The sequence below is a fragment of the Leucoraja erinacea genome, chromosome 2 (genome assembly GCF_028641065.1).
Source record: "Leucoraja erinacea ecotype New England chromosome 2, Leri_hhj_1, whole genome shotgun sequence".
Classification (NCBI taxonomy): domain Eukaryota; kingdom Metazoa; phylum Chordata; class Chondrichthyes; order Rajiformes; family Rajidae; genus Leucoraja; species Leucoraja erinaceus.
The window spans coordinates 115,818,348-115,842,328 of record NC_073378.1 but is presented as its reverse complement, the minus strand read 5'-3'; the positions used below and the strand labels follow the sequence as shown (position 1 = coordinate 115,842,328).

Here is a 23,981-nt window from a genome sequence, read left to right as displayed (position 1 = left end):
GAGAAAACCTACGCTGTCACAGGGAGAATGTTCAAACTCCGTACAGACGGCGCCTGTAATCAGGGTCGAACCTGGATCTCGGACGTTGTGTGGCAACAGCTCTACCACTGCGCCATTGTGCCACTCTATGAAACTTATCAAAATGCATGTTTCTGAACACTTCTGTGAGACAAGAAAAGATCCTTTGGAACACCAAACAGCCTTCCACTCACGAACAGATTGCCTCGTAAGTCCTTCCAATGAAGTCACTGTTGAAGTCAACGACTCTTTCCCTTGGATGCTATTAGATTTTATTTTTTTGGACATTCTGCCAAATCGGACCTTATCAAAGACCTTGTTAAATTCCACCTAGTCCATGTTACGCCCTTAAAAAATATTAAATCACGTGAATTATGGGTTTCAAGATTCATAGGATATAAATATTATTATAAGACCAATAAACATTTCTCGCCCAACTGGCTTACTTAGCCATTTCAGGGAGATTTAAGCATCAACCATGTTGCCGTGTGTCTTGAATCGCGTTTAGAGCAGGATGGGCAGTAATGATTCTTCTTTTCCAAAAGGGTGGAAACACACAAACATTTACCCTGGGTTGGGGGATTCAGACCTTGAGGGCATAGGTTCAAGGTGAGAGTAGAAAGATTTAGTGTGACCCAGAAGTGGCAACTTTATCAACTCAGAAGGTGGTATTGTATGAGCTGCTGAGGAGGTAGTTGAGGCAGGAACAATAAAAAGACATTTAGACAGGTACGTGCATAGGAAAGGTTTAAAAGGCTATGGATCAAACACAGGAAAGGGGGACAAGCAAAGCTGGGCAACATGATCAGCATGGTTGGCCAAAAGGCTTGTTTCCGTGCTCTATGATCCTATGATTGATTCTCAGGACACGAGTGAACCAGATGGGTTTTAGCAAAATCTGGCAGTGTTTTTCATTCTGTTATTTAATTAACAGTTTAAATTTCGACAAATCTTCTTGGGATTTGGATATGTCAACTGTCTAGATCAACTGTGTTTATACATAGTCCCCCCCCATTTCAGGGCACCATAATGTTTGGGGCACAGCAATGTCATGTAAATGAAAGTAGTCATGTTTAGTATTTTGTTGCATATCCTTTGCATGCAATATCTGCTTGAAATCTGCGATTCATGGACATCACCAGTTGCTGGGCGTCTTCTCTGGTGATGTTCTGCCAGGCTTGTATTGAAGTCAACTTTAGCTTATGCTTGTTTTGGGAACTAGTTCCGTTTTCTCTTCAGCATATAAATGGCATGCTCAAATGGGCCACTCACGAATTGACCATTTTTGAGCATTGAAAAACTCCTTTGTTGCTTTGGCAGTATGTTTGGGATCATTGTCTTGCTGTCGAATGAACCATCGGCCAATAAGTTTTGAGGCATTTGTTTGAACTTGAGCAGATAGGGTGTGCCTATACACTTCAGAATTCATTATGCTACTTCCACCAGCAGTTGTATCATCAATGAAGATAAGTGAGCCAGTACCTTCAGCAGCCATACATGCCCAGGCCATAACACCTCCACCACCATGTTTCACATGTGAGGTGGTATGCTTTGGATCTTGGGCAGTTCCTTCTCTCCTCCATACTTTGCTCTTGCCATCACTCTGATATGTTAATCTTTGTCTCATATGTCCACAAGACCTTTTTTCCAGAACTGTGGTTGCTCTTTTAAGTACTTCTTGGCAAACTAACCTGGCCATCCTATTTTTGCGGCTAACCAGTGGTTTGCATCTTGCAGTGTCGCCTCTGTATTTCTGTTCATGAAGTCTTCTGCGGACAGTGGTCATTGACAAATCCACACCTGACTCCTGAAGAGTGTTTCTGACTTGTCAGACAGGTGTTTGTGGATTGTTCTTTATTATACAGGGAATTCATCTGTCATCAGCTATGGAGGTCTTCCTTGGCCTGCCAGTCCCTTTGCGATTAGTAAGCTCACCAGTGCTCTCTTTCTTCTTAAAATGATGTTCCAAACAATTCATTTTGGTAAGCCTAACAGGGCTCTCGCTTAACTTTTTTCCCCTGTTGCCAGCCGGGCAACCTTAGCAGCTTTTTAGGTTGCCAAATGACATTTTTAGGTGGTCATTTAAGATGGCTTGCATGACGCGTGCTCGGACGAAGTGCGTAGTTACCAGTCGGAATTATGCATTTGCATATTATTTCTGCTTCAAATAAAGTCACAAACTAACATATTCACCAATCAAGACATGATATATACCACAATGACATGCAGCAAAATTATAATACAGTATCTCAACTCTTTTGTACACATTGCAATTAATGCAATTTTTATTATTTCTTTCCACTTCCAAACAAAAATGTGGTTGGATTATTCAGCATATGATCAACCTGTGTAAATAAATCCTGGACGATAACATATATGCTTAACCATGCACACTACAGTTTGATGCAAGCATGTTTTCTGTGAAGGACTGAAAATTATCATGACATGGCCATAGCATGGGTCGTTATTGCTATTGGTACAGAAACACTCTCGCTTCCCACATAATTTATCCACAACAAAATATACAGGTTGCAAGGAATTTTCTAAACGTATTTTATGATAATAGCTGACAAAACTGACTATACCCATCTGACAGGTTAAACATTACACTAACTAACAAGAGATGGCCAAAGGACATAAATGCAGCAAATGTTTGGTAATATATTTAAAGGTGTCAAGACGCCACATTACCAGACATTCAGATTAGATGTATGTGACAATGAAGATACCCAGTTTGTAAGCACCATTTAAAAAAAAATTGTTGATAAACGCTTTTTCCATCATTCCCACTTCAGAATTAACATTAAAATTTTGACTGAAATATCTCCTGACCAAATTTGGGATGTATATAACTGACGGTAGAAGTAAAACATGGATAAATCCAACGTATAGTTGTGAATGTTGCTCATTAAATAACTGCAGTACTGATACTCCATATTAACAGCATTGATTTGCCATTAAAATGAATTTTGTAATAACGTGTCAGTGACAATCGAACACTGCGGTTTTAATGTTTCACATGTTCAAAATTTAATTAATCCATCTTTATGGATTAAAACAAATAATAACATTGGGAATTAAAACGTATTTGACTATGTTTGATAACGGAATGCAATCAATGTTAGCTCTGAAGACATTTCCAGGGGTTGAATGGGGGGGATCTGTGCAGGATGGATGGGGGGAGCAGTGCAGGATGAAGGGGTGAGCAGTGCAGGATGGATGGGAAGGGGGGTCAGTACAGGATGAATTGGGGGACCAGTGTAGGATTGATGGGCAGTGGCAGGGGAATCAATGCGAGGTGGCTAGGGAGATCAGTGCAGGATGAATAGATGGGGGGGGGGGGGGGGGGGGGGGCACAGGGGATGTCAGTGAGGACTGAATAGAGACAGGAATGGGGATCAGTGCGGGATGGAGAGGAGGGGTCTCAGGATAAGGGTAGTGGAGGGGGGGCGAGAGAGAGAGAGAAGAAGGGGCAGAGGAGGTGGGAAGGAAGGCCAGCGCTCCTCGGACAACACCTGTCAGGCACGGAAATCGCAACCAAAATAATGAGGGGACCGCGGACAGAATATCTTGGCGGCCGCGCGCGCATACGCACACTCACACACACGCGCGAGGCTTCGGAGGCTTCTGTGAACGGTAATTTCAGCTCAATCCAGCGCTAAATGCAGCTGAACTGTGCCTGTCTTGCCTACAGCCCTGTCTCAATCCAGCGCTAAATGCAGCTCAGCTGCCTGTCTCGCCTACAGCCCTGTCGCAATCCAGACATGGCTGCTGGTTAACCTGGCGGGACAGGCAGAGTGAGCTGGGTTTTTCGCTGGCTGGGGGTGCCGCGCCCATCTGCCTCCCGATGCCTCTGGCCACCCCTGAGGGGTGGGGGGCTCTCGGGCGGGGACGGGGATGGTCCAGTGGCGATTGCAGCGCTGGAGACCAGGATTGGACCTGGCTACGGTGCAGGTCTGCCGAGAGTGTTTTGGCTCGTCTCCCTCCTCCAATCACACTGTGCGGGGCCCAACATTCGCTCCGACCCTCCGTCACGCCACACTTAGCATCTTTCCCACAACCGTCGCCGACACAAAACGTCACGTTCCTTTTCTCCAGAGGTGCTGCCGGACCCGCGGAGTTACTCCAGTTTTTTGTGTCTACGGTATAAACCAAGTTGCCAAGCGAGGCAAAATGACTCGCCGTTTAGGTTGCCCGGCGGCACTTTGAGTGGTCATTGGCACCCGGGCAACCGTGAATTTTGAGCCCTGCCTAAGGTTTGGCTGATGTCTCAAACAGTTTTATTCTTGTTTCTCAGTCTCGTAATGGCTCCTTTGATTTTCATTGGCACAACTTTGGTCCTCATGTTGATAAATAGCAATAAAAGTTTCCAAAGGTGATGGAAAGACTGGTGGAAAGACTAGGTGCTGAGAGCTCTCTAATACCTGCATTAAGGAGTCATTTTAACACACCTGAGCAATTACAAGCACCCGTGAAGCCATGTGTCCCAAACATTATGGTGCCCTGAAATGGGGGGAGACTGTGTATAAACACAGCTGTAATTTCTACATGGTGAAACCAAAATGTATAAAAATGGTCTTTAATAAACTCTGACAATGTACACTTTAACCACACGTGATTTTATTTCTATTACAAATCTCAAAGTATGGACTACAGAGGCAAATAAATAAATGATGGGTCTTTGTCCCAAACATTATGGAGGGCACTATAAGGAACTGCAGGTGCCGGTTTACAAAATAAGACACACTTTGCGGGAATAACTCATTCATAACTTTATTCAGGACATCTTGTACAGCTCATGTTTGAGTTTAATTTTAAATTTGAAAATTATGACCTGTTTCCAATTCTATTATGAAACCACTTTTGATGTTTTCCAATGTTTTTTTTCCCCTCTTCAGATCTTGCAGTCTCTTTCAGCCCCAACCAAAAACCTGGAAGCTACAGCAGCAGCAGCAGCAGCAGCAGCAACAGCAGAAACCCCACCCGCAGCTTCACCAGCATCCGTTCCAGCAGCAGCAGCAGCAGCAGCATACGTTCTCACAGCAGCATCTGCAACACCAACTGCAGCAGCAACTGCAGCAGCAACAGATTCAGCGATTACAGCAGCAGCAGCAGCAGCAGCAGCAGCAGCAGCAGCAGCATCTCCAGCAACAGCATCATCTTCAGCAACTGCAGCAACAGCAGCAGCAACAATATCATCACCACCACCAGCAGCAGCAGCAGCAGCAACAACAACAGCGTCCCCTTCCACAGCAACAGCTGCAAATCTTTGGACATGACCCCAGTTTGGAAAGTAAGTAGCTGGAGATGAAATGTATTTACTTCATCTAACACTATATAATAAGCATTGCTCCAGCAACCCTTCAAGGCGAGGCAGAGGTTAACATGCTCATGCCTCCTCCAATCTCATCTACTGTATTCAATGCTCCTGATGTGGCCTCCTCTACATCAGCGACACCAAGCATTGACTAGGTGATAACGTGCTCATGCTGCCAAAGTCGGCTAGATCTGCCAGCTGCCAACCATTTGAACTTCCCATTCCCATATCAACCTTTCTGCCCTGGACCACCGCCATTGCTACAGTGAGACCACACACAAACGGAAGGAATAGCACCTCATGTTTTGCTTGAGTAGGTTACAGCACAATGATAAGGACACTGAATTCTCAAAACTTAGGTAGCTATCCAACAAACCCCCTCTTTATTTCCACTACCCCCTCTCTTCCCTGTGACCCTCCTAGATGCGGCCCCATTCTATCCCGCCCTGTACTCTACCACGGCCCCTCCTTTCCACATCCCTCCATCCTCTTTCAACAATATCACTTTCTCTTGACACAATTGTTGCATCTTCTCACCATATGTCATAGCCTTTTATCTCTTTTTCATCTCTGGCCTTTGTCCACCCATCTGTCAATCACCCCCCCCCCCCCCCCCCCCTCTTCATCAGTATCCATCTATGACTTGCCTGGCTTTGTCCTAGCCCCATCTCTCCCATCTTTCTGAAGTCAGTCAGTCTGAAGAAGGGTCCCAACGCGAAATATTCTCTAGAGAATCTGCCTGACTCCCTGAGTTACTCCAGGTCTTTTTTTTTCTTTATTGTTCTCTATATTTGTTTTTAAGGGCATAAAAAACAAGATCAGGAATAAGTAATACTTAAAGAACCAAGGACTACTGATGCAGGTTTACAAAAAAAGACACACAGTGCTTGACAGGCTTGCTCTGCTACTCCAACAACATATTTTCTTCAGCTCCATCTTTTCTTCCTTACTATTTTTTGTTAAATAAATCTACCTGTCTCGTGAGTCATCCTGCACTGCTCTCTGTAATAAAGTTTGCAAAAGTTCATAAACTTTGAGAGAAGAAACAGTTCCCTATATCTGCTTTATTCTGAAATTGTGCTCCCTTTGTTTTAAAATCACCCTCCAAGAAAATTTAACATCTTTCTCAGAATTATTTTTCAAAAAAATTATTTCTTCCAAATTCCAGCCTGCTATGATGTCCCTTATAAAATGTTATCTGGAACAGAAATATATCGCTCTATTTGTTGGGATATGTGATCACTTTTCCCCTCTCTGCTTTGATTGTATGTCAATGCTTCACATTTAATTTTGTCACAGTGACATTGCCTTCTCCAGTCATGAGGAGGCAATGTGGTATAACTACATGAAGCTGTCATACTCCCACTGCCATCGTGCAAATCAAAAGAATTAATTTGTACCAAAGTCTAATATAATTTTTCTGGACTCAAATTTTCACTAGAAATACCAGTCTACGCATATTTTCCAGTACTCCCAAATCTTCTTCCTGTCACATTCACTTTTGTGTCACTCCTGTCTATGCTGAACACGGTTTCCTTTCTTGATCCCTGCTCTTTTGGAATGTTTTTCTGGCGATATGTGTTACTTGGTTCTCACCAACACCTACATCCTTTAATAAACTTCCACATTTCTCCGAAGCTTAAACATCTCTACTTGAAGCAACACATCAGAGATGTTCTATTTTAATTGCTCATCAACCTCTGTTTCTTGTATTCAATTAATTTTGTTGTTCTTGAGATCACTTAGCTTTAAGTGTTATTTGATTTGTTAAGTATACAGACCTTTAAATATAGTTGAAGATATCTGATTTGTGAAAAGTCAATTACACATTTGATACAAAAAAGTTAATTGGTTATATAAAACCTAATTTAACAAAGAAGCAATTACATTCTGACAGTATATTCATGGTTCATCGTGCAAATGTTCCTAATCGTTCCTTAAGTGGTGAAGAACCCGTTTATTTTCATTGCCACTTTTACTGTGGGCAATTTGTGTATTTTAATCTTGAGTGCAGCATTTCGCCCGGTCTGTTTTTGTATAAAGTGACAGCTCAAAGTTAATATTCTACCACAGCAGGTCGAGCCACTGCCTGTCATGATTTCCAAACATGCCAAGGATTACTCATGGTTAATTAAATGTTCTTACTAAACTCTTTATCTTGCACAACCCCTCAAAGAATCTTGAAAAGACCTCGGAGAGGGTGATAGGGCAAAAGATAGAAAATGCTTGTATCTTCAAAGAGGTTGCGATTTATGTCAATATGGGGCAGAAGCAGGTGCAAATTTAACAGGTGCACTTGGCTACAGGTATTCTCTTCCTGCCAAACTCTAGGCTCGTGTGTTTATCCTTTGGGGAAATTGAAAAAAAGTATTTTTCCTATCAGTGCAGCTTCGACGGTAATTTGAAACTGCAGTAACTGATGGACCAACCAGTAAGTTATTGCCTTGAGTTAGATACATAGTGGTACAAAGATTGCTTGGAAAATGAACATGGATCAATCACTTGGGCCAAATGGCATTTATATACAGCTTCAAGTTGAGTTTTTTATAAAGACATCTATTATTTGTTTTAATCTGCAGCTTGCAAATAATTTTCCTTTCAGAAGTAAAACTGCATTAAGTCCAGGTAGCTTTAGTGTGGATTTCATTTGGATTCTTGTGTTAGGTAATTGTGACTCATTAAATAACCTGTACAAATTGATCAATTTGTATTTCACTTTGACATTGTGGCAGGATGGGACTTGTTAATGCATTTGAAGGTCACTTGCTTGCTTTATTATTGTAACTTAAATATCAGCACTCTTTAACTGTGATGAAATTAGCAATTGTTTCCAAGCGAGCAGGATTCAAATGAATATAGTCATCCTGATAGAACTGAGTGAAGAAATGAAGATAGTTTAGGAAAGCTGATAAATTCGACCACACACTAAAGCGCTAATTTAATTTTATCTTGAATTTTTTTAGCTTTTTTTCCCTTAAATAACTATCTCACATTGTGGAAAGGTAAATTAGAATAATCTCACTATTATGGATTCATTTCAGCCACTGTAGTGTCACTGACAAGGAAAAAGCGTACCTTGTGCTCCTTCTCCAAGAGACTCTGATGTAGTCAGGAAGGCAATCCGAATGGACAGACCTAACACTGATCCCACCAATCGCAAAGGCCCACTGCCTAGAACTGAGAGATCTTGACTGGGTCCAGGAACCATTTCTCAAGGTGCTCCTTAGACCTTGCCTCCTCTGAATGCCCAAAGATCAGAATGTATAAATGAATGAATGAATGATACTTTATTATTAAATGTGACATGTCACAGTGAAATTCTTTGTTTAGCATACCATAGACAAAGTATGCAAAGAGTCTCTTCGTAAAGGACACCGTCAAAGTTACAAAGTGCTCAATGCCTTCCCAACGTCCCTCTTCGTTCTCGACGGTCCACCCGACTGGGACTGAGGTGCAATCAAAACCTCAAGTACTCAAGAGAAACTGCAATGGTTCCATCCAAGCACGAATGGGGCATGGATCATCCAGGCTGCAGAAACTGGTTTGGTTATTTTTGTTACTTGTGATAGAATGAAAAACTATCCAGGCAAAATATACTACACATGTGTACATTAAGTGGTGAAAAAGATAAATTAAGCAGTGGAGAATATAGTGTTACAGATATAGAGAAAGTGCAGGTTAAACAAAAAATTTAGTGGCGCAACGAGGTAGCATCTGAGCTTCCTCCACCGCATCCAAGTTTCATGTAGCTAGGACGTTTTGTGAATCGTTTTAAGAATTTTTGCACACTGCAGACCTGTGCAACATTTTCCACCCAGGTCCACAGTGGAAAATGGCTATTCTCTTGTATAGATGGCACTGGGCGTCTTAAAAACTCTACTCTGTATCTCTAAACTAAACTAAACTGTTCAAGTGTCTTATAAACGTTTTTATTGTATCTACCTCAACTACTTCCTCTTCAAAGTAACTGGAAGAACAGTTGAAGTTCTGACTGTAGGGTTAAGGGGAGAAATACTGGGAAGTTGAATTATTCTGGAGCTTTCTTTTAACCTGATGGCATGATCGTATGTTAAAGAGTTTTTATAGTTAAGCCAAAAGTCACACCCATCTCCTTTTGTTCAAGAAAAATGAAAAATTGAGATATTGGAAACCCTCATCGGGTCAGGCCACAACTATTGGAAGAGAAACAGAGTTAATATTACAGATTGTAGCCCACCAAGTTCCTCTTCCTTTTTAATATATCCGGTCTTGAACAAGGGAATTGAAAACATGCTTGATTGATCTGAATTCCCATTCCATAAATGTCTTGAGGAAAGATGAAGACAGATCAAAAATGAAACTATCACTTGCTGAAGAATTACTTTGTGAGTTGGAATAAGCAAAACCTATTCACAAATGGATAACTTCAATGTCACCACTCTAATTATCTTAGGTGTTCAATTTAGTCATATTCCAAAGTATTTACAAAATGTGAAAAACATTGTGCAAGTAAAATTTCACTTCTGGTCACTTTATTAATTTATCTTGTTTTCTTTTCAGTCCCAGAAGAGTCATTTTTAATGGGATGTGTTTTTGCAATTGCTGACTACCCTGAGCAGATGTCCGATAAACAGCTGCTGGCGACTTGGAAAAAGGTAACATTGAACAAATTGCTGGGTTAATCCTAAATCCCTCTGAAATAACTGCACCCTCTTGATCACCCTTAAATATACTCACTAAATCATTGGAAACTGTAACTCCACCTCCGTTGTACTGTTTGCATACCTGTTGTGCTGCTGCAAGTAAGAATTTCATAGTTCCATTTCAGGGCATATGAGAATAAAACATTTTTGACTCTTCAGTAAGCTCTGGATTTTGCACCTTAAATCTTTATTGTCTGCCCATTTCCTCCTTCATGCAGCATGCATATTGGTTGCCATGTTTGCTAAATCAGAATACGCTTTAAACCCGCTGTACTATTCAGTGACTGCTCTGAGAGATTGAAATATGCATTGCAAAAATGCACACTTATTTTTAAAATTGCTTTTCACTAAGGTGCAGCATTGGGTTGTTCTGTTTGGCTACCTTACATAGTATTTCTGGGTGACACAGTGGTGCAGCACATAATATATTTGAGCAGCACAGTGCTAGAGTTGCTGCCTTACAGCCAGAGACCCGGATTCGATCCTGACTACGGGTGCTGCCTGTACAATATCTCCATGACTGCGTGGGCTTTCTCTGGGTATGCTAGTTTTCTCCTACATTCCAAAGATGTATAAGTTGGTAGGTTAATTGACTTCAGTAAAATTGTAAATTTGCCCTCGTGCATGGGATGCTGTCTGAATGGGTGATCGCTGGTCAGCATGAACTTGGTGGGCCGAAGCACCTTTTTCCACGCTGTATCTCAAAACTAAACAAAAAAATCTTCTTGTGTGACTTGGCATTGATTCTCTACTAGCTGCAGCGAAGTGCTTTCAGTCATTATAATAATGCTGAAGTGTTGTCTAAGTGGAAAGGCTTGTGGGAGAATCAATTGCAGATCTACTGAGAAATAAGTTGGTGGATGGGAACATAGTGCTGGAGTAACTCAGTGGGTCAGGTAGCATCCCTGGATTACATGGAAAGATGACATTTTGAGTCGACTGAAACATTATCTATCCATGTTTCCCAAGGATGCTGCCTGACCTGCTGAGTTACTCCAGCACTTTTTGTGTATTAACAAGCAGTTCTTTGTTTCTGCAAGAGGGTGTATGGGACTGATCTGAGTTTCTCTACCAGGAACCAGAATTTGTTGGCCTCCCTGTTTTATAATAAGTGAGTTGGAGGAATTTGTTATAGCTTAGCTAAATTATTACGGATTAATACTTCTGCACCTCCGTAAGTATATCTGGGATTGGTAGGTTTTAATAAGAAATAAAATTTGCACATGAGCATATAGTATAAGGTCATATTCTCCACAATTCAAAAGAAGAGCTGAATAAATATGGTATAATCATACAATGGTGATAACGTAATTGGAAATATCTATTGGGAAATACGTAATACAATGGAGCTGTATTGTCTGGAAAAGCAAATAAAGGCTCATTTCATCAAGGTCTGTATGATTAAGTGGTTTGGTAGGCCAGAGCAGTGTAACATTAAAATCCACGAAATTAACTCATAAAATCTTTATCCACTAATCTTATTCACTAAGTGAAACTCAAATCATCATTTGGTAGAGGTGAATAGTATAAAGGTACAGGTGCACAGCCTTTTATCCGGTGTTCCAGAAACCGAAAAGCTCCGAAAACCGGCCATTTTTTCCAGATGTCGTCTGCGCACCAAAGCTCGCGTTTGGCGCCAAACTTGACCCAAAATGACCCACGGTCAACCCAGGTCTGTACTACTGTAGCGGCTGCCTCCACCCTGGAGACCGGGAGACGCTTAAACATCTGTAAATCATTGCTTAAATGTTAGTCAGTTAGTTTGGAGGGCTTTTATGTGAAGGGGGGTGAAGGGGGTAAACTTTAATTCTTAGTCCCCTACCTGGTCGGAGAGGCGGGGAGCGGTCAATGCCTTACCGGGTCGCTGTGCAGTAAGCTCCGCAGCACTGTGGCCGGTCTGGCCGCGGGCGGCGCCGGTTGTAGCTCCGACCCCGGCAACTCTACCCCGGCTGCGAGGCGCTCCAAATCCAGCGCGGCCCACGGCCGGACGTCCCAGCTCCGAGAATGTCGGGAGTCGGCGGCGTCGCGAGCAATGCCTTACCGGGTCGCCGTGCGGCAAGCTCCGGAGCGCTGTGGCCGCCGACACACAACATCGCGGAGCGTCGCTGGATTTGGAGCCGCGCAGCCAGGGGTAGAGTTGCCGGGGTCGGAGCTCCAACCGGCGCCGCCCGCGGCCGGACGGAGCCCCCAGCTCCGCGAGGTTGGGAGTCGCCGACCAGGTAGGTAGGGGACTAAGAATTAAAGTTTCCCCCTTCACCCCTACACCACCACCACCACATAAAATCCCTCCAAACTAACTGACTAACATTTATGCAATGATTCTCCCGGTCTCCGGGGAGGAGGCAGCTGCTCCAGACTTTTCAAGCCGCCCGCGCTACCTACCTAATCTACGCTAAAAATCTTCCATTCTGAAATCCGAAAATGTCCGAAATCCGACAAGTGTCTGGTCCCAAGGCTTTCGGATAAAAGGTTGTGCACCTGTACTTGGAAATGGTTGCAACCTCATGATGAAAAAGTAACTAGAAATGTTTGCAGATAGGGTTGGATAAAATAATTAGAGAGTCATGATAAAGTACATTAATGGAAACTGGCCCTTTTGGGTCACTGGGTCTGCACTGACGATTATCTGTTCATTTCGATCAATCTTGCATTAGCCCCACCTTCTCATTCTTTGCCAGTTTCTGCTACTTGGAGGCAAATTGTAGGCAATTTATCAGTTAACCTGCAATCTTAGCATGTCTTTAGGATGTGAGGGGCATTGGAGCATCCAGTGCTAGCGCATACTGTCATAGGGAGAATGTTCAAACCACCTAATAGCAGCTGAGGTCAGGATAAAATGTGGGGCACTGGTGCTGTGAAGCGGTAGCTTTATTAACTATGCTACTGTGCTGCACTGCAAGCAGGCAGGTGGAGCTCTAACAAAAACACCGGCAATATGCTATGAATTCTAATTAATTCCAGGAAATACCCCATAATGCACTGAAGTTTAACGCTAACATTTAGTATTAAATTGGAGTGGATTTTTCTGTAATCTGGGGAGCTAGTATCCTGCAAGCCATGGCCAGACTAACCATGAAGCTGGGCTCGACCACCGAGGACGGAGGACCCGCCAGAAGGGCCACGATCGCCTGCCGCGAGCGGAGGACTAGCCCAGAAAGTTCAGCTCGCTTGCTGCGGACCGAAGACCCATGCTGCTGATGGAGGAGCAGTTCTGATTTAAGGCCCTACAAGCTTCTGCAAGCAACAATGCAATCACGATGAGATCATTGACTTTAGTAAAGTAACTTAAAGAAAGGAAGTAATGGTCCAAATATTGGAAGTGTCGCCCTTGCTGCTCTTTTCAAATAGTACGATGGGTTATTTCAGCTTAAAACACTCATCTGTAGGGCAGCAACCTCCTGTCCTACTTCCCCAACTGTGTGGGAGTCGCTTGGCATTGCACTGGGGCACACCAGCATCAATTATATGCTCATATCTCTGGAGTGAGACACAAATCCACAATGTTTGGAGATGAAAAAAACCCGCAAAGTGTTGGAGTAACTCAGCGGGTCAGGGCTTCTCTGGAGAGCATGGATATGTAACGTTTTCTGTACATGTTCTCCAGAGATGCTGCCTTAACTGCTGAGTTACTTCAATGTTTTGTTTGTAAACCTGCCTTATGCCTACATCTTTGGTGATGGGAGAGATACCAAATGAACTGCTGAAAGATTGGTATTACTGATGGAGTTTCGAGATCAAAGCCCACAGTCTCTTTTGAGAAATGTAGTGAATGTTTTTTTTAAATAAAGAATGTGAAATGAACCTACAGATTTATTCAGAACTCTTTCTAATCTTGCATGCAGGACTACATCACACAGCTGAAAGGTTTCTGGTTGAATTTTGCTGCAGAAATAATTTGTCTGGAATGCTATATGAATATTATATGTACTTCCGAGCTGTGAGAAGGTGTCATTGGGCCTCGAGTCATTTAAATACATTATGGAAATTCATTATACATCAGTTCCTGATGTGAATCCTTACAAGAAATGCAGATTTAATATGAAACTGAAAGGAAAAGGGTAGTAAATTAATATTATTGTTTGTAGATACGTAATATTTTGGTTGTAACATTGTTTTAACTTGCACAAACCCCATCGTCAGAAGTAATTAGAAGAGCTTGGGAAGATGAGCTTGGCCTAAAAATTTTAAAAGACAGATGGAAGGAAAACCTATATATACACAACTGTTCTCTTAACGTTAGGCATTCGTTAATTCAATTTAAAATACTGCACAGACTCTATTATTCAAAGTCTAAACTGAATAAGATCTTTCCAAATGTATCTCCTATTTGTGATAATTGTCTCCTTCAGGAAGCAACTATAACCCATTCCTTTGCCTCTTGTATAAAGTTCCATAATTTCTGGAGAGGAATTTTTGAAATGTTTTCTAAAACACTAAAAATAAAATTGGATCCCGACATGGAACTGATCACTCTAGATACATCAGAAGCCAGTTCAAAGACGTTTCCTTAATTATGGCCTGATAACAGCAAAAAAACGAATACTTAAATTTTGGAAACATACATCAGTCCCTACTCTTAAGATGTGGATTATAAACGTGTCCGAGACACCACATCTTGAAAATATTAGACTTGTCTTGGCAGAAAAACCAGATCATTTTTCCAAGACATGAACACCCTTCACTGATTTCTTACAAGGATAGTATGGCGCAAAACAACTTTGGATTTAAATCTAACTATGGGTTGGGTGAGGTGGGTGGGGAGGGATGAGAGTAAGGTATACCACCACTTTTCTTTCTCTTTTTCTTTATGTCCTTTTATTTTTTTTCTATTCCTCTCTTCTTTCTTTCTTTTATTCACTCTTTGGCTACACTACTTTGGTAGTCTAGGGGTTTTATCTTTGCACATGTCACTCTTTCTCTTTCTTGCTTTTTCTCCTTTCTTTTCTTTAATTCAAAGCTAAAAAGTTAAAATTGAATGTACAATAACTATAATTTTATATGCCGTTGGTTCTACTCTTGTACATTTGCTTCTAATAAACAAATAAATAATTAGAACATATTTTTAACGGGCCCGCAGCAAGTCACAGCAGCGGCTGTATTTCCTGAGGTCTCTGCGGAGAGCAAACGTTTCACAGCCGCTGCTGCTGTCCTTCTACCGGTGCGCCGTGGAAAGTATCCTCTCCTATGGCATCCTGGTGTGGTTTGCTAGCTGCACCGTGACTGAGAGGAGGGCACTGCAGGGAGTTATTAAAACTGCACAGAGCATCACAAACGCTCAACTGCCCTCCCTGGATGACATATACAGGGCCCGATGCTTGCGCTGGGCCACAAACATCAAGCAGGACACATCCCACCCTGCCAACCACCTTTTCACTCTGCTACCCTCTGGGAAGTGATACAGGTCTCTGAAGGCTCGCACTGGTAGACTAAAAAATAGTTTCTACCCATGTGCGATAAAAGAGCTTAACTCTAACATAGAACACTGGGGGAAGCACAATATAATTCGGGGTGCAAAATAATGCGCAATATTATTTTAAATTATTTTTAATACCTATTTATTATTTTCTTTACTGATCTTGTGTATATGTGAGTTGTTTTGTTCTTTTAAAATCTTTTATCCTGTGTCGAAGGAGATGCAATGGAATTTTGTTGCACAATTGTTGTGCAATGACAATAAACGTATTCTATTCTATATATTGTTTTAACTGAGTGTATTCTTATTCAGATTATCCAGGTACATGGTGGGATTGTGGATCCCACTCTGACTAGTCGGTGCACTCACCTTTTGTGTGAAAGTCAAGTCAGCAATATGTATGCCCAGGTAAGCATGTCAATTTAATTACCTTTTCTCCCTGCCTTATGTATATATGTTTTAATGGTTTGTTAATTGTTTTTGGAGAGATTGATCTCACTACAGATGTTTTGAGTAGTTAGATTGATGAGAATGTAGAGAGCTGGTGTTAATGCACCTCTCCTCAATGACACTATACAGCTTTGTTTAATTTTAAGCTTCTTTTTAAGCAACAATTTGCGATCCCGTGGGATGAATAAAAACTATAAAGAAGCATCAATTATTTTGTTGTACATTGGAAGGTGACTTCACACATTCGGTAGTAAACGGGATTCAAGTGTCGTACACTGAAGGACTGAAACTGTGTAAAGTAGGAACCAAGTTGATCCCTACTTCTATCTTCAAGCATGCGATCTCTAATTTTCACCACCAACATTAGACATTTCTGCAGGTGACAGGGCTTTGTCTCGGATGTGTCTGCTTTGATCTCTTAGCTTGGATTCTCACTACAGAGAAACATAGAACCATAGAAAATAGGTGCAGGAGTAGGCCATTCGGCCCTTCGAGCCTGCACCGCCATTCAATATGATCATGGCTGATCATCCAACTCAGTATCCCGTACCTGCCTTCTCTCCATACCCCCTGATCCCTTTAGCAACAAGGGCCACATCTAACTCCCTCTTAAATATAGCCAATGAACTGGCCTCAACTACCTTCTGTGGCAGAGAATTCCACAGATTCACCACTCTCTGTGTGAAAAATGTTTTCCTCATCTCGGTCCTAAAAGATTTCCCCCTTATCCTTAAACTGTGACCTCTTGTTCTGGACTTCGCCAACATCGGGAACAATCTTCCTGCATCCAGCCTGTCCAACCCCTTAAGAATTCTGTAAGTTTCTATAAGATCCCCCCTCAATCTTCTAAATTCTAGTGAGTACAAACCGAGTCTATCCAGTCTTTCTTCATATGAAAGTCCTGACATCAAAGGAATCAGTCTGGTGAACCTTCTCTGTACTCCCTCTATGGCAACAATGTCCTTCCGAGACGTTTGACGAGACAGCCTCCAGGGATGAATGAGAAAATCTTATGTTTCATTTAAATATTAAGATTAATGTTCATAAAATTAACATTTTGCGGCAAGACATCTGTATCTGTTGATCTTTGCTAGTTTTGAGCTTTGTTTTCTTGGAATACTGTCATAAAGAGTAATATTTGGGAGCTGACCCGTTAATCTTTCCTGATGGCAACATTTTCAGTGTCTAGAGTTGAAAGTGACTGTGTCAGGGAATAAATTTTAATATGAGAATTGAAAATACAGGAGAAAATCTCAGTAGGTCAGTCAGCACCTGTGAAAGAGAGTCAAATGTTTTATTGTCCTAGGTCTCAGACACTACAATGAGATTCTTACTTGCAGCAGCACAACAGAATATGAAAACATAGTACACTGTAAACAATATAATAAATGAGAGAGGAAAAAAACAGTGTTTCTGTGTGGATATATGTACAAACTAGACTAAGTGGGACCCGTTGGGTCCCATGTTCACACGGGAGGGCTGGTCCCCCGACGCAATATTCCACCTCTCCACCAATTCCAATATTGGTGACCAGTGGTGGGGGATGGGGGCTTTCTGGAGCGCTAGTATGGGTTCTTGGGGTGGCAGCTCAGTCCCTTAAGCCTGATCTGCTGGCAGCTCACTCACTGCTGGTGGGCTGGCAGTTGACTCATGGCTATTCCTTGAAATTCCATTTCAAGCAGGGTGCAAGGCCACCAAATTCAAATCCATATTCCTACCATTTCAAGCAGGGTGCAAGTCCACCAAATTCAAGTGCAGTTTCTTACCACTTTGAGCAGGGTGCAAGGCCACCAAATTCAAGTGCAGTTTCATACCACTTCAAGCTGGATCCAAGGCCACCAAATTCAAGTGCAGTTTCATACCACTTCAAGCTGGATCCAAGGCCACCAAATTCAAGTGCAGTTTCATACCACTTCTAGCAGGGTGCAAGACCACCGAATTCCAGTGCAGTTTCCAACCACTTCAAGCAGGGTGCAAGGCCACTGAATTCAAGTGCTGTTTCATACCACTTCAAGCAGGGTGCAAGGCCACCAAATTCAAGTGCAGTTTCATACCACTTCAAGCAGGATGCAAGGCCTCCCCATCATGCAGAGACTGAGCCACACCCACACTTCCGGGTTTTATAACCCCTCACCCTCCCACCGGAAAAGGTGTGGCCTTCATGGCGTGATTGACAGGAAAGAGATTCTCAACATTTTTTAAACACTAATAACACTTATTTTTCATTGATGGGAATAATTCTCTGCACCTGCTGAGCAGAGGGGGACTGAGTAAGATGGCCAAAAATCACAGCCGTAAGTGATAGCTTTTTATCTAAAATCAATATACAGTGCAACAGGAAGTTAGTGCATTTGCAGTAGTGCCTTTTAACTTCAAGCCAGTGCACCCAAACCGCCTTTTGCAATAAGTAGTGCCTTTCAATTTCAAGCCCAAGCACCCAAGCCACCATTTACAGTAAGTAGTGCCTTTCAATTTCAAGCCAAAGCACCCAAGCCACCATTTGCAGTAAGTAGTGCCTTTCAACTTCAAGCCAAAGCACCCAAACAACCATTTGCAGGCAGTGCCTTTTTACTTCAAACAAACCATATTTTCATTTTCAAACCACATTATGGGGACTCACGGTTGAGTAGACATGTATTCAGAGCTCAGAGAGACGTGACCCTTTGGCTTCATCCATCTTGCAGAGACTGAGTGAGGCACACCACTTCCTGGTTTTATAGTCTCTCCCCCTCCCTCCAGCAGGGGCAGCAGAGAGAATGGTGATTTTTTTAAAAACATGAATATCTCTCTGATTTGTCATCGATGGGAAAAACCCTCCGGTCCAGGAAGGCGGAGGGGGGCTCGGAGCGAGTTGACCAAAAATGATGGCCGTAGGTGGCGGCGTTCTCTCGGAAATCGCAGCACAGTGGGCCAAAAGCGGACAAGATCACACTTTTAATAATATAAATAGTTATACCACATCCCTCTCCTCGTATATCCTTTGCATGGCTAATGAAGGCAAGTATCCCATATGCCTTCCTAACCAACGTGTTTGCTTGTGCTACTGCCTTCATGAATCTTTTGAACTTGTTCTAACACTATATAATAAACTTGTTCTGAAAGGCCCTGCTGCTCCATCTTGGGATCCTACCATTCATTGGGTATGTGTTGGTTTATCAATCCTTCCAAATTACATTACCTCACATTTTTCAGGATTAAATCCTGTCCATCGTATCGACTCGTCGATATAATTTCGAGGTAGAAGACTATCCTACTCACAATTAACAATACCATCCATTTTCATGACATCTGCAATCTTATTAATCATACTCTTACATCACATCCATGTCATTAAAGTCCATAACAAACAAAAGGGTCCCAATGCTGATAACAGGCTTCCATTTGCAGAACAACCATTGACCGTCACCCTCTTGCTTTCTCTCACCAGCAACAAGAAGAATGTCATTAAGATAGAAAAGGGTGCAGAAAAGATTTAGAAGAATGTTACCTGGACTTGAGGGCTTGAGTGATGGGGAGAGGCTGGATTAACTGGGACATTTCTTGATCCTTATGGCGGTGTATAAAATCATGAGGGGTGTATATAAGATGGATGGTCGCAGTCTTTTTCACAGGGAGTCAACAACTCGAGTTCACAAATTTAAGGTGAGAGCGGAAAGATTTCATTGGGACCTGACAAGCAGATTTTTCACAGGTGATGGTTGGGTGTAGTGAGCTGCCAGATGAATGTGTAGAAGCGGATATAATTACAACATTTAGACAAGTACATGGATGGTAAACATTCACAGAGATATGAACCAAAACACAGGAATGTGGGACGGTATATCTTGGGCAAGTTGGGCCGAAGGGCTATTCCAGGACTGTATAAAAACTCTGGCACTATGACTCTTGAATTCAGTACTGGCTAACCTGCTGCAAGATACAAAGTAGATCAGCACTTTCCAGGAAGTAATATCCTCTTTGGGACTGAGGATCTGTTAAGCAAATCATTTGGTTCATCCGCGGTGTTCATCATGTAACCTCATGTAGTTTTCCAGCAACGGTAATTACATTGTGCTCCCCTGGTTACTTGTGGATGAGAATTTAGTAGCACTCTTGCTGCACTCCCCACATGGCTGTGATCCTGTGTATCAGAGCATTGGAACAGATTGCTGACCAATCCTTACTCTCTCTGAACAGCTTCTGTGCCCTGAAATATGTGCGCATAACTATTGGTGACCCTTAAAGGATTATTGGTGATAGACTGGGCAACATAAATGGGGCAGAAAAGTGAACAGCAAATATAAAGGTTATATGAGGAATGCAGGAATAGAGTATATTCCAAACTGTAAATTAAGTGAAATTATCCATTTCGGAGTGGTTAGAGCAGATGAATGCAAGTGAGGCATGGATGTTAGCTGAGTAAAATGGTGTTATGACGCAAGTATACTAAACAGGTGATAGGAACCAGCAAGTGGTGGAATGTGAACCAAACAAAATAAACAGCTGGAGGAACTTGGTATGTCGAGCAGCATCTGCGGGGGGAGGGGGCATTTGGGGCGGGAAGATTTCCTGATACGGGGTTTTGACCTGAAACATCAATAATTCATTTGTTCCTGCAGAAGCTGCTCATCCTGCTGAGTTCTTCCTGAGTTCTCTGCAAACAGGCGATTTAGTTTTTTTTTGAACTGTTTGGAAGTATTTGGAAACTAGGAAAGACGATCCTGCAGAAAAAAGTGGTGAATATTGTCAAATCGGTAACAGTGAATTGGCATAATCAATTGGTATGGTTTGTGAATGATGAAAGCCAGAACAGACAGTAAAGTTCCCAATGTCATTACAATGCCCATTATGGCAAATGGAAGAGCTTATCATATTGACTTGCTTCATCAGATTGACCCAGTCTTTTCTCCGTGGACAGATGGGAGAATGGGTAAATCAGGCATTTCATATTAAAACTCTGCAGGGAGTACTTTCCTTTGAAGGTGGTAGCTTTCCATATGTTGCATAAGAGTACATAAGAAAAGGTACAGTTTGTTCAATATATTGAGACTGCTCTACCACACAGTAAGGTCATTGCTCCTATAATCTTCGTACTCCTTTCTATTTTCCTGTTTGATTCACATTGGCAATGTTCTTACTGAGGTTGCAGGATCAAAATGAACATTGTTTCAAGCAATCTTTAGGTATGAATGACTATCAGTAGACTCACTGCAGTTTTTCTACATTTGGAACAAATGGCTGTTCGAGATTTGGAAATTCTACTCATTTATTTATTAATGCATTTAACACATTAGAGCAGTATTAGTAGAAGACACATTTATGATAAGTGCTAAAATTGATTTATATAGGATGTGTTAGGTTAGCAATGTTAATATAAAAGATAATGGTTTATTTACGCCAATTATGCAATTGAAGAAAGTAGACATTCAAATCATTATTCAATTGAAATCTATTTCAAAATGGAACATCTTGCTCAACCAACCCGCAGATAGTCATACAGCATGGAAATAGGCCCTTCAACCCAACTCATCCATGCTAGCCAAAATGCCCCATCTAAGCAAGTCCTATTTGTCATGCTTGACCCATATCTCTGTAACCCTTACCTATCCATGCTCCTCTCCAATTGTCTTTTTAAAACTGTTATACTATCTACCTCTACTACTTTGCCTGGCAGCTCATTCCATCTATCCACCTCTCAGAGTGAAAAAGTTGCCCTTCATGTTCTTATTAAGGCTAGGAAGAAAGCTGGGAGAGAGGAGAGGCAGGACTAAGCATGGCTGACAATAAGGCCTGCCAAGCTTTGTCCTGCCTCTCCTCTCGCCCATCTTTCTTCCCCCCCACGTTCAGTGTGAGGAAGGGCCCCAACCTGAAACATCGCCTATCCACGTTCTCCCGAAATACTGCCTGACCCGCTGAGTTACTTCAGCACTTTGGGCCCTTTTGTCAATAAATGGGAATCCAGATATCCCAGGGATGTTTGTACGGAGATGGTGTCTGCCGATGATGATGCGTTTTGGCAAAAGGCAAACTACAGTGGATCAAAGTTGGCTGCAAGGCTGGAGTTGGCGTGCACTTTGACCAGTCTCTCCAAGGATTTCATGTAGTGAATGTCAAAGCTACTGGAGCACAGTCATTAAGCACCCCTTCTTTGGCACTGGGATGACAGTGGTATTCTCAAAGCAGGTTGGAACTTTTGGTTGGAGTAGGGAGAGGTTAAAGATGCAGGCAAATACTCCTGCCAGCTGGTACAAGCAGGTACTAAGGACGTGGCTAGGTTCTCCATCCACGCCAATCGCCTTTCAGCATATTCACTCTCAGGAAGGTTGATCTGGCATCTGCGACTATTACCGTCTACTACAGATGCATCGTTGCGTCAGGTTCTCAGGACGGGTCTTTCTACGTTTTAACTTTTAACACACACCTCTCGCAAAGCTGTTGGGATTGAACAATGAAATGACTGAATTGCCAACAGTAGCCACATCTTGCGAAGGAAGTTCAGTAAGAAGGTTGTAAGAAGTTAAGTGAGAAATTATGTTGGTAGAGGGAAGCAAAGTTGGAAGGGGACTCACAGGGCATAGACCCAAGCAGGGGTTTGCTGCTTCAGTACTGTAGTTGAGTGACACACTTAGAATTGCATGTAGAACGGGGTGCAAGTGCTGACAATGATAAGATATCCTGAAGAGCAGACCACATTGCCTGCTGTGTTTGTCGGATTTCATTACTTTGGGACAGAGGTAACCTTTCTGGAATATAATTAACCTTTTTAGGTTGCTCTCTGGTGGGTGACAGAAAGGATACATCTGATAAAAGATCGGATCTGAAGGTTGACTGCAGCTCATTAATTTTGTGCTGTTGAGGGAATTGGTCACAGGAGTTATATTGACATCTTCAGAATTTGAAGCAGCTGTACACAGTCTACACAATAGAGCATACATTTCCCTCGTCCCGTATATGACCAGCTTTACATTGCATCCCCTCGGATCCTAGTCCCATCAATGCTTTTGCTGTCCTATCCTTGGCATTCCATGTCCTTCACAGTTTCTTTTCTTTTCTGAGCCTGTGCATTTGCCCTGAACATCCAGCAGCCTAGCCAAACACTTAACATTTAGCATCCTTGTCTCTCATGCTTGAATGCTAGTTAGTGCTGCTTGATGCACAATTCCAATGCCTACTTCCCGTGGCAGTGTTAAATAATGGTGTAAAAGGTGCATGCATGAATGAATGAATGAATGATTGAATGAAGGAATACTTTATTGTTACATGTGACGTCACAGTGAAATTTTTCGCTTGCAAGGGTATGCAATAGTCGCCACATAAAGGGCAGTTACAAAGTACCCCGCGCCAGGTCATCCTTTGTTCTCTCCCCTCACGGTGGTTCCCCCCCCCAGGCTGGGTCTTCCATTGTTCCTTCCCCCCCTCCCTCACTGTGGTTCCCCCATGCCGGGTCCTGCTTTGTTCCTCCCTCCAGCGGCGGTGTCCTCATTACCACGTGGTCCGTCCTCGTCCATCGGTCGATCGGCGCCCACATCGACCACTGGGTCTCCCCCTGACGTCTCCGTGGCTCTGACCCATACATGGCGCAGTAGTTTTGGCCAGAGATTCAACAACTTTCCCCAGCACCATTTCCTTTTAAGATTAATGTAACATTATGTTCATTTGCTGCAGAACTGGTTCAAGTGCAGGCATTACTGAATTTATAATACTGCATTGTGGAATTAAAATACTTTTTATTTATATTACCTTTGCATTGCACTGGAGTTTGTTTACCATTCCAAATTTGATTTTTTTCTAATCTGCTATTGGAAACGTTTCAATGTGCTTGTTTTTTTAAATAATTACTACTTACACTTCCTTCGTCAATACTGCCTCATTTTCATGCTATCATCATCTTTTTGTTGCCAGGCCTTGAGAGAGGGAAAGCGATGCGTCACTGCACACTGGCTGAACACAATTTTGAAGAAGAAGAAAATGGTTCCACCCCACAGGGGATTACATTTTCCTGTAGCTTTCCCACCAGGTGGAAAACCCTGCTCTCAACATGTGAGTAACCAGCCAAAGAAATTTCACATTGGGTTTAATGAAATTATTGATTAATGACCAACAGGCAGCATAGTGCACAGTA

At 42.4% G+C, this 23,981-nt stretch overlaps 1 protein-coding gene across 1 annotated transcript in view; it reads left to right on the top strand.

The window, feature by feature from the left end:
• Nucleotides 1-23,981, top strand: part of paxip1 (PAX interacting (with transcription-activation domain) protein 1) — a 113,694-nt gene that overhangs the window by 44,385 nt on the left and 45,328 nt on the right. Inside the window, 5 exon segments of the mRNA XM_055664246.1 lie at nt 4,917-4,957; nt 4,959-5,311; nt 9,875-9,969; nt 15,743-15,838; nt 23,762-23,899. Coding sequence (XP_055520221.1) covers nt 4,917-4,957; nt 4,959-5,311; nt 9,875-9,969; nt 15,743-15,838; nt 23,762-23,899 — 723 coding nt within the window.